Source organism: Trachymyrmex septentrionalis, unplaced genomic scaffold (genome assembly GCF_001594115.1).
Source record: "Trachymyrmex septentrionalis isolate Tsep2-gDNA-1 unplaced genomic scaffold, Tsep1.0 scaffold67, whole genome shotgun sequence".
NCBI classification, from domain to species: domain Eukaryota; kingdom Metazoa; phylum Arthropoda; class Insecta; order Hymenoptera; family Formicidae; genus Trachymyrmex; species Trachymyrmex septentrionalis.
In genome coordinates this window covers 125,009-135,703 of record NW_017305852.1, presented here as the reverse complement: position 1 = coordinate 135,703, position 10,695 = coordinate 125,009, and the positions used below count along the sequence as shown (strand labels likewise).

Here is a 10,695-nt window from a genome sequence, read left to right as displayed (position 1 = left end):
TAAATTGAATTAATATTTCAGAAATAAATTGAGAGCCGATGAAATTATCGGATTTACACAATCAATCTGAAACAAATAATTCCCCAAAATTCTCCCAAATCTTAAAAAACTGTAATAAATTTATTGCGAAAAATATTGCCTTGGCCGGGAGTCGAACCCGGATCTCTTGCATTCCGTGCGAGTGTCCTAAGCCTTTAGATTACCGAGCCTTTAGCAACATTCTTCGCAATAACCGATATGTATAGAGAGTTACGCATGTATAGGCGAGCGTTTATAAACAATATGATTGGAAACGAGACCGTCTATATTAAAACTTTACAAAGCGCCTTCCCGGTCCGAGTGTTAAGACGTTGAACTATTATCTAATATATATTTTAAATTGAATTAATATTTCAGAAATAAATTGAGAGCCGATGAAATTATCGGATTCACACAATCAATCTGAAACAAATAATCTCCCCAAATTCTCCCAAATCTTAAAAAACTGTAATAAACTTATTGCGAAAAATATTGCCTCGGCCGAGAGTGCTTGGAATACAACATAATTAATATGTATATAACTTATTTAAAATATAAATATTAACACATTTGTAAAAATATAATATAACCTTAATGTTAATACTTTTAAGTGAAATAAACATCACGCGCAATAAGATTGCAGATATGAATATTTCTGATGCACAATTTGTGAATGTAGCACGATTATATGAACCAAGTATCGATTTATCATCTGGAATTGTAAAGTGGACATTATTACCCTCAGAAAAGTGGACGTATTACCCTCAGAAAAGTGGACGTATTATTCTCAGAAAAGTGGATGTATTATTCTCAGAAAAGTGGACGTATTAGCGTCAGATCTATGTAGTTTACATCTACTTCGTCAGGGGACAGTAGTGCGCGGCATTTTGCGGTTAAGATTGGATCGGCATGTCCTCACTCAAGTTTCTCTCTGGTAGGAGCTACAGTTGGAGAAAGTAAGTGCATGTTGGAGTATGTGACGCGACAAACTTCTAGTTTACATCGTGCACTTGATACGGATACTAACTAGTAACTTTCTGTTGAATAATCTTAATTTCGGCGATACGTATAAACATATATATGCTATGTGTATTTAATTCATCATTTTTGATGCATATTGTATCAATTTAGTATATCATTCTTTGAATACACGCTGAAATAAAAATAATTTAGTAGTAAGTTACTAGTTAGTACATGTATCAAGTGCATGATATAAACTAGGCAAATAATAACAATTCACAGGCGCAGAAATCATCTACCTAGTTGTCAGTTGTCAGTTTAGTTTGCTCGAAATCGTAACCGTGTGAATTTTATATTCTCTTTTTTTTGACAGGTAAATATGTATTTTCTTAAATGCTCAAATGCATGAATTGATGACAGGACACTAATATTCGGACGCTATCTCGGATTTATCTAGTTTATCTCTATGGGAGAAAAAGACTCGTGCGTCTTATTCGTGAAAAACTCGAGTATGTAATACTTATGCACATTTCACAAAAAAAAAAGTTATGTCTTCTCTTCTTTTTTTTTCGAATCGCTTGTCATTCCGAGCGTTTCAAGTTTTAACGTACGTCTCTCCTGAGGATAACAATAGGATGTCTCCGTGTATTATCTTATCCTTGTCTAACATTGAGTGAGCAACAAGGATGCAAAATGATATGTGTAGGCTCTCAAGTAGGTTTTCGAATGTATCCTAGGCGATTTTCATTTGGTGACACAAGTTGATATAAGTATCTTTTTATCTTTGCTACTCTCTGAATGTCAAGAAAGATAGAAAGATGTTTGTGTGACTTGTGTAACTAAATAAAAAGCACTCAATATGTTGTCACTTGATTGAAGTTGCACAATCCATTTGCTTGATAGATAAGCTTGTAGCATGATCGATAAACACTTGCTATGGTATAGGTGATATATGCATATATCTACTTTTTATGTTTTCAAGCCAGATAATAAATTTTTTTCCATCTATATGTTCTCCTTGATTTCTCATTATAATTTTTGAGGGAAGAATTTTTTGATCAAAATGCAATCTCTTTCAGCGATCATGTTACATCAAATGAAGCAATGAATCAACTTGTATAAATCATTGGTTTAAATCTTTGTTTTTATCAGCTATCATGAATAGCTCATGGTTTAAGAAATAAATGTTATCTTATTATATTATTACAGATGATAAAAATGAACCAAAACATTTGAGTGCCGAACATTTGAATGTCACAAGAAGGTATAAACGAAATTTCAAGTGCTACAGTTATGTACATGCGAGTACTAGCAGTCTATGGAAAAAAATTTAGATTTAAATACTGGAAGATGTCTGATGTTTGTATACAAGAACGATAAATAATTAGACAAACTGTTACAAGGAAGAATAGAAAGTTGAATTTACGAAGCGTATCATTGCGGGAAATATTATGTCGGGTACTGGGCCTGTCATATCACAAACCATTGCTCATTTGCCAGAGAAGGAACATGGACCTATTCCAACTGTAGATTACTCTAGCATTAGAGACAAGGTATATCAAAATGTTTAATTGTTCTAAATTGTCTGTTCTAAAATGTTGTTTTTACAGTATTTTATAAGAATGTAGATTAATGTGAATTCTAGACTATCTTGGTCAGTCCATCTGAAGATCAGTATGAATTATTGTTGAGAAAACTGAAAGAAAGGATACAGGATGGAGGTAGCGAAACGATTTTTGACATTGGTATCGCTGAAGGTCGGTACTAAAAAAGATATCTTAAAGAAAAAGAAATTATGATTCTTGCTGTGTATATATATATATATATATATATATATATATATATATAAAACTTATCTATGCGATATTTAGATGGATCCGAGGATGGATTAAAAGAGGATGAGTATGAAGCATCGGTTGCCACTTTACAGTCTCTTGCTGCAACATTGGAAGCAGATTGTGTGCTTCTACGTCAGAGTAAAGTGGATCATGGTCTAACAGGACAGTATCTAGTGAGAAGACGTTTAGATCGACAAGATTTCTTAGAGATTAGGTTTTTATTTAATAATGTAATTTTTGGATTGCCACTCGACAGATTATAATTTATAGCTTCAAACGAGTAATTACTATTTATAGAGTTGCTGTGGTCGGTAATGTGGATGCTGGTAAATCAACTCTATTAGGTGTTCTGACTCATGGTGAACTTGACAATGGACGAGGATTGGCGCGTCAAAAATTATTCCGCCACAAGCATGAAGCTGAAACAGGACGTACTAGCTCTGTTGGAAATGACATACTTGGATTTGATAGTGTTGGTGAGTCTTGACTGTAATATTTTATGTAATTATTCTTTTACTGTAATATCATTATATATTCGTAGGTAACGTAGTTAATAAGCCTGAACATGGTTCGTTGGATTGGGTGAAGATTTGTGAAAAATCCTCTAAAGTAATTACATTTATCGATCTCGCTGGTCATGAGAGATATTTAAAGACGACTGTTTTTGGAATGACGGGACATGCTCCAGATTTCGGTAAAACTGTATTGTTATTATATAAGATCCGAAAAAGAAAATACTTAACGAATATATTTCTTTTATTTGATGTCATTTACAATTATACAATTTATAAGAATCCTATGATTTTGATATAAATATTATTCCAGGTATGTTAATGATCGGAGCAAATGCCGGTATTGTAGGAATGACCAAAGAACATTTAGGACTTGCTTTAGCGTTGTCTGTACCGGTATTCGTTGTCGTGACGAAAATCGATATGTGCCCGCCGAATGTTCTACAAGAAAATTTGAAACTGTTAATAAGGATTTTGAAATCTCCTGGTTGCAGGAAAGTCCCGGTTACAGTGAAGACGCCTGATGATGTGGTAGTTAGCGCTACTAATTTTGTCTCAGAACGGTTAGTTCAATATATCAAGAATTCTAAAAAAAAGAAGTAAATAAACTTCATATCTATATTACTATACTAAAATATCCATAAAATATTATAATATTTCATGCAGGTTATGTCCAATATTTCAAGTATCCAACGTGTCCGGCGAAAATCTAAATCTTCTGAAGATGTTTCTCAATTTATTGACTGCGAGAATTACTAGTCATGATGATGAACCTGCTGAGTTTCAAATAGACGATACATATTCTGTACCAGTATGTATATATTATATAAATCTTTTTTCTTTAATGCACAAAAATATTATGATAATAAATTAAAAATTATAGGGAGTTGGTACAGTAGTGTCTGGTACAACTTTAAAAGGCATCATAAAGTTAAATGATACATTGCTATTAGGACCTGATCCATTGGGTCGTTTTACACCTATAACCGTAAAAAGTATCCATCGAAAGAGGATGCCTGTTCGTGAAGTGAGAGGTGGACAAACAGCTAGTTTTGCACTAAAAAAGATTAAACGGTCACACATTCGCAAAGGTATGGTAATGGTCGCACCTGCACTTAATCCACAGGCCTGTTGGGAATTTGAAGGTGAAATTTTGGTGCTGCATCATCCTACAACAATCAGCTCCCGTTATCAAGCAATGGGTAATTATTATAATATGATTATTATTATATTCTTATTATATAAATTAATTTTTTATTATAAAAATTATTACAGTACATTGTGGCAGTATAAGACAAACTGCTTCTATATTGTCTATGTCTCAGGATTGTCTGAGAACGGGTGACAAAGCCTTGGTACACTTTAGATTTATCAAACATCCCGAGTACATAAAACCTGGACAAAGAATGGTGTTTAGAGAGGGTCGTACTAAAGCAGTAGGAAATGTAGTAAAACTTATACCGCATTCAAATAATATAACTACACAAGCATCTAGAATTAGTAAGCCGAATAAAACGTCACAAAGTCGGCAGAATGCAAACGTGCAGGTATATATGCGATACTTTTAATGTGGTAAAATAATCATTGTTTTTAATTTATTATTCTTTTAAATTCAACCATATAAAAACTTTTACTTTCATTAATTTTAATGAGAACCAAAAATGAATAAACATAATCGTTTTTCTTTTTTTAGGTATTGGAATTAACCGAAACTGATTCGATGAATGAAGCTCAAACAGCTAAACAAGAAAATGTACCACAGAAATCTGGATTAAATCAGAATAAAAAAGGTAGAGGTCGAAGAGGACGATCTCATAATGCTATCAACAATATTCAGCCTTTAACAGAGCAGAACCCTCCTGCAAAAGTATAAGAACAGTGTACAAAGAACACATAATTAATGTTCTAACTTTCTGCTACGTATAAAGGTGCGTTCTGAATTATGTATGAAGAATATGAGGTATCATTTTATCTTTCTTTATTCTTCGATGAATAACAAATGATGTATTATGCATTTTGTGCATAATTCGGAATGCATCCTAAGTTTCTAAAAATGTGATCTACGAGATACGAAATTATTGTATTCTAAAACAATTTTTTTTTCTCCTGATATAAAAACTCGTACTTTATAGATTGTGTAAAAATCTATTCTTCGTAAATTTATTAAGATACGTACTATATAAATTTATTACAATATAATTTTTCGTGTCTCAACTATTTTAATCATATTAAAAAGATATTCTTTTAACGTGGCAAAATATAAAATCTCGGTATTTATAAATTGCATTATTTTTATAAAAGGCATATCTTTTTTAAGCCAATACTACATACAAATAAAATCAGGAAATACACAATACATGTCTTCATGTGTATATGGATGTACTATACCATTTACACTTGTACAGAGTATACAAACTTCTTTTATCAACTTAGAATTTGAAGAGAAAACTTGAAATATGGCCAATGTACATTGTACATTGTAATAATATATCTTCTATAATTTTATGAAAAGAATATATAATCTCATTTATGTCATTCATTCTTTTAATATATTTTGGAACTTTAAACAGAGATGTATCATACTGTATTTCAAGTATAAAAAGAAAATTTTCGATTGTATTAAATATTTATTTCCTAATAATTATTCATATATGCTGCAGAGAAAAGATATATATCCTTCATAAATTTAGACATCATTTCTAACTAAACACTTATTTATTATCAATTGTACATGTTGCTAAAATATTGTGATCAGAAATGTGTTAAATAAAACTTTCGTTTAATTACATATAAAATTTTATATGTTTTATTATCTTTTATAAAAATTATTTAATGATTCTCTTGCAATCTGAATACAAGAACCATATATAAAGTTTGGCATAAAATATATGATCTATCATAAATTATTTCTTAAATTTCTTTTTTTTTTCTAATTGTTGCTTTAATTGGTCAGCAATATCTTTCAGCTGTTTGATAAAGTCTTTTGGACTAGAGATAGGGCGGTGTGATCCATTAACCATACCTGCTCTAATTAGTATGTATACTACAAATTGTGCAGTTTGTCTTATTGGTTTGGATTCTGCTAATCTGTTAATCAACTTTTCATTGTTGAACAAGTATCGGAAAAGAACTCTTAGAGGCATCCTTGAAGTTATTTTTCTTTATGCTCACAAATGTGTTCGCGCGTATTTATACTTTCGGTATTTCAAATGTGCATGTATTACGATATTTCAATAGAAGTTCACGCTTCAATCTCAATTGTTTGCGCAAAGTCTCGAGTTTTTGCAATTGTTCCTCCTTACTATATTCTATCCCTGGTAATCTTTTAATCTGAAAAAAAGTTATATGCATGAAAAACGGCAGGATATTTCTGAACACATTCATACGGAAGAATGATGCAGCTTTTACCTGCGATCTCGCAGAGTCTAACTTTTTCTGTAACTCTAGGATTTTGTGGCTAGTATCTTGAGACTCTTTTGCCTTTTGCGAAGTGTCATGTGGATCTTTCTCAATGCTAAAAATTATAACTAGCAGCACTTATCTTACGTTATCAAAAATATATCAAAAATATAAATATTTGCATATCCATATTTGACTAACAATGCAATAGTGTTTCTATCAATTGTACAAAATTGCACAAAACGTTTTTGAAATACTTGAACAAATTTCTCAGAATTTTGATACACAATTTCTAAAAATTCATTCTTGTACTTGACGTAGGTATCAACTCAAAATGTTAGCAATTTTCTGACAGATTGGCAGAAAATTCGATTAGATTCTACTATAATCTGTGTTTACATTAAGCTCAGGATTTATCAATAGAGATTGTTGGCATGTTAGATACATCAATACTCCGATTCTGTAACTCTTAACAACAAGTTCAGTTATCATTATATTATTCATCAAATAAAGAAAGCCATCGATCAAAAGTTGGATGTTTTAAATAATACATTATATATTCTTAAATTAATTTATTCTAAATATGATTGCCAGGTTCGAATCCTGGCCTGAAGTAATATTTTTGAAGTAATATATTTTTATATTAAATTAATTTATTCCAGATATGATTGAAAGCTAATAACTTTTGGTTTTAACAAAATCATTCTGAAACGCTAATAATTCCCCCTAAATTAGATTAGAAAGAAAGAAAGAAACGCACGGAATGCAAAAGATCCGGGTTTGACTCGCGGCCAAGGCAATATTTTTCGCAATAAGTTTTTTACTTTCTTTCAATAAGATTGGAAACAAGACCGTTTATGTTAAATACATTACTGTAAATACGAAGCGCCACTACGGTCTGAATGTAAGATGTTGAACTATTATATATATTCATTTAAATGAATTAATTTCAGAAATGATAATTGCGTGCCGATATGGTTGTCGGACTTTCAACGCAATCAATCTGAGAGAGAAATATTAATAATCCCCCCAAATTTCTCAAATTTAATCTTAAAAAATTGTAATAAACTTATTGCGAAAAATATTGCCTTGGCCGCGAGTCAAACCTGGATCTTTTGCATTCCGTGCGTTTCTTTCTTTCTTTCTAATCTAATTTAGGGGGAATTATTAGCGTTTCAGAATGATTTTGTTGAAACTAAAAGTTATTAGCTTGCAATCATATCTGAAATAAATTAATTTAATATAAGAATATATTGTAGAATATAAGAATATATTGATATATAATGTATTATTTGAAACATCCAACTTTGATCGATTATGGCTTTTTTCATCATATTTGATATATTCACATATATGGTTGTGCTTAAAATTCATAAATCATTATATTGTTGTACAGATATTGGATACATTTCACTTAATGTTCATAATATTCGAGTATATCATCTCATCCTTGTTTAATATTTCATGACAAGAATAAAATGATACTGCAAGTGTTGCGAACGTTAAGTGGGAAGCATTCACTATATATGATAAAAGAGTACAACAAAGAACATAACAATATCGAATTATTAATAAGAATTACAGAATCAAGATACAGATTGATGGTAGAAATCGAACAGGCTTTGCATATACAGGTAATTCGTATGGGTATCTCTCTAACGAGAGATTGGCAGTAGAAACCAAGAGCTGCAATCCTGCTTGATTTTTGCTGTCAATCTGCTTGTATGGCAAGTCAATAGATTTCATCATATTTCTGATGACTATTTATCGACATTATCGAATTATACTGTGTAATCAACATTATATTGTGTGAAATTAAATGCCTTTCTGTCATCAGATAGCAATTTTGCTCAAAATCTGTCTTTAAAGGCCTGACTATTTGGAAATAAGATGGCAAGCGTTTGCAGATTTATGTTCATGTGATATAACTTAAATAAAAACACGACAGCAACACATAAAAAACAATTAAAAAAACATCAATATTTTAGTTAAGAGTCCTCAAAGAAAAACCAGAAAAAATGTCTTTTATAAAAGCCACGTTAAGAAAATTTTGATTCCGATCAGTTTTAGGTTATGTAATTGTATCGGAATTAACGACTGAATGAAAAAGAATGAAATGAATAAGATTATGAAGAATATGTACCTGCGAATAATCTCGTAAATAAGTGGCAATATTTCTATGTCTAGATTGTCGACAGTAAATTGTGTCCTTAGTGAAATATCCTCTGACAATTCTACCGTCTCCATTCTAGGCTATGACGGATGATACCAGACATGTCCCGCATTCGCGCATGCGCGTTGTTTACAGCTTAGCGCACAGTGCTGTAGCCATTAGATTAGGTTAGGGGCTCCGCATAATAAAAGGAACAGAGAACAGAGAATAAGAATTTCAACCTACTAGATATCATGTATTGTGGAATACACAGTTTCTGATAGGTTGAATTCTTATTCTTTGTCCTCTGTTCCTTTGATTGTGCGAAGCCCCTTAAAGTAACGATATGGTGCCGTGTGGACCGCAAAGTCTGCGCGCCAAACTGGACAACAGGAGGTGCGAGGGATCCTAAGAGGAAAATAGAAATGAGGTAAAATATTTTAGGACAGAAAATGAATCGCAATGGAGTCAGGAAAAAAGCCCCAAAAAAGGTATGTGTGTATTCAAAAATTTAGAAGATCTTGATTACACGAAAATATCTTTAAAGATTGGTTGGCAGAGAATAGACAATAAAGCTTGGTGTAAAATTTGTAATATATCGATAAATGATGTCGATATAATTTATCAAGGCATGCCGAATCAGCTTCTCATATAGATAATGTAAATAGTAATAGTGTTAACGTAGAAATTGATACCTCACAATAAGAAGTATGTCTAATTTCTATATATTTATAATTCCATTTCTCTTTGAGGCGACTAAGGACGTCAGTTTCACAAACGGAATAGATATTCTAATGACTGCGCGCATACGCGAGTACGGGGCGTATCTGGCAGTACTATTATGGCCATGGTGGAAGCAGAGAGAAACCTGAGAGAGGACATGCCGGCCCAAAATATATAACCGCAAAATGCTGCCACACACTATTACCCCCTGACAAGTGGATGCAAATTTCATAGCTCTGACGGTAATACGACCACTTCTCTGAGGGTAATACGTCCGCTTTTCTAAGGGTAATATGTCCACATTTCAACTCCAGATGATAAATCGATACTTGGTTCATATAATCGTGCTACATCACAAATTCTGCATCAGAAACATTCATCTCTGCAATCTTACATGCGTGTGATGTTTATTTCGCTTAAAAGTATTAACATTAAGGTTATATTATATTATATTTTTACAAATGTGTTAATATTTATATTTTAAATAAGCTGTATACATATGAATTAAGTTGTATTTCAAGTACTTTATTTTTAATAAACAAATTTTTTATAATTTATTTACTTTATTTGTTTATTTTCTTATTACTAAAATTTGAAAAGCATATAATGACAAAATTAATTTGAACTTTTTTTGTATAAGTACTTTAAATATTTAAAAAATGCAATTATAAGTTTTATTGCGACGCAGAAATTAGGTATTTAATACAATAAGGAAATAATATATTTCGTTAACAATAATATAAATTGAAAGAAGAGCTAATGAACCAAGCTGGTTAATTGTGTTAATGTTTTAATTGTGTTATTATTATAACATAACATGTATTATTGTAATAAATCTTTATACACAAAAATTTAAACAATGTTAAGAGTATCAATTTAAAATATTTTGTTTATTTATAAAACAATATAATGCAATTTCTGCATCTAAAGCTGAAATGTTGCTCTATCGAGTGATATAAATGTCAATTTAAAAAAAAATAGAATATATGCATTTCAGCTAAAAATATAATATTACTTTCCTTCTATAATTATTGCATCAATGAAACTTTACATAATATATCTTGAATATTTAAAGAACTTATACAACAAAGTT

The 10,695-nt window shown here is 31.1% G+C and overlaps 3 protein-coding genes across 6 annotated transcripts; 1 reads left to right on the top strand and 2 right to left on the bottom strand.

Annotated features, from left to right (window-relative positions):
- The first annotated feature begins 973 nt into the window (after window positions 1-973).
- On the top strand, window positions 974-5,497 carry LOC108753254 (GTP-binding protein 1). 4 transcript variants are annotated; one of them, XM_018494695.1, is made up of 12 exons: window positions 974-1,047; window positions 1,261-1,351; window positions 2,188-2,531; window positions 2,624-2,735; window positions 2,850-3,030; window positions 3,114-3,292; window positions 3,358-3,510; window positions 3,642-3,891; window positions 3,995-4,139; window positions 4,212-4,530; window positions 4,604-4,875; window positions 5,022-5,497. In XM_018494695.1, exons 3-12 carry the CDS (start codon window positions 2,430-2,432, stop codon window positions 5,199-5,201), a joined length of 1,893 nt encoding a protein of 630 aa, XP_018350197.1. In that variant the 5' UTR covers window positions 974-1,047; window positions 1,261-1,351; window positions 2,188-2,429; the 3' UTR covers window positions 5,202-5,497. The 4 variants fall into 4 exon arrangements, with proteins under 4 accessions (XP_018350197.1, XP_018350199.1, XP_018350198.1 ...); XM_018494697.1 differs by having other exon boundaries at window positions 1,261-1,487; XM_018494696.1 differs by lacking the exon at window positions 974-1,047 and having other exon boundaries at window positions 1,062-1,351.
- Window positions 5,498-6,205: 708 nt separating this feature from the next.
- On the bottom strand, window positions 6,206-6,487 carry LOC108753258. Its single transcript, XM_018494702.1, has one exon. It carries the CDS (start codon window positions 6,469-6,471, stop codon window positions 6,232-6,234), a length of 240 nt encoding a protein of 79 aa, XP_018350204.1. The 5' UTR covers window positions 6,472-6,487; the 3' UTR covers window positions 6,206-6,231.
- Window positions 6,488-6,500: 13 nt separating this feature from the next.
- LOC108753257 (mediator of RNA polymerase II transcription subunit 9) lies at window positions 6,501-9,031 on the bottom strand. Its single transcript, XM_018494700.1, has 3 exons — window positions 8,871-9,031; window positions 6,737-6,842; window positions 6,501-6,658 (listed from the first exon to the last, which is right to left on the bottom strand). The coding sequence occupies exons 1-3, from the start codon at window positions 8,972-8,974 to the stop codon at window positions 6,518-6,520; spliced, it is 351 nt and encodes a 116-aa protein (XP_018350202.1). The 5' UTR covers window positions 8,975-9,031; the 3' UTR covers window positions 6,501-6,517.
- Between the last annotated feature and the right edge of the window lie 1,664 nt (window positions 9,032-10,695).

What these genes read in the sequence shown, in the direction of transcription:
- LOC108753257 (XM_018494700.1), bottom strand. Translation starts at nt 8,974, where the DNA reads ATGGAGACGGTAGAATTGTCAGAGGATATTTCACTAAGGACACAATTT. An exon ending in ATTTACGAGATTATTCGCAG is followed by an intron (nt 6,843 to 8,870) that starts GTACATATTCTT and finishes TATAATTTTTAG; the next exon opens with CATTGAGAAAGATCCACATG. An exon ending in TAGACTCTGCGAGATCGCAG is followed by an intron (nt 6,659 to 6,736) that starts GTAAAAGCTGCA and finishes ACTTTTTTTCAG; the next exon opens with ATTAAAAGATTACCAGGGAT.
- LOC108753254 (XM_018494695.1), top strand. Translation starts at nt 2,430, where the DNA reads ATGTCGGGTACTGGGCCTGTCATATCACAAACCATTGCTCATTTGCCA. An exon ending in CAAGATTTCTTAGAGATTAG is followed by an intron (nt 3,031 to 3,113) that starts GTTTTTATTTAA and finishes TACTATTTATAG; the next exon opens with AGTTGCTGTGGTCGGTAATG. An exon ending in CTCCCGTTATCAAGCAATGG is followed by an intron (nt 4,531 to 4,603) that starts GTAATTATTATA and finishes AAATTATTACAG; the next exon opens with TACATTGTGGCAGTATAAGA.
- LOC108753258 (XM_018494702.1), bottom strand. Translation starts at nt 6,471, where the DNA reads ATGCCTCTAAGAGTTCTTTTCCGATACTTGTTCAACAATGAAAAGTTG.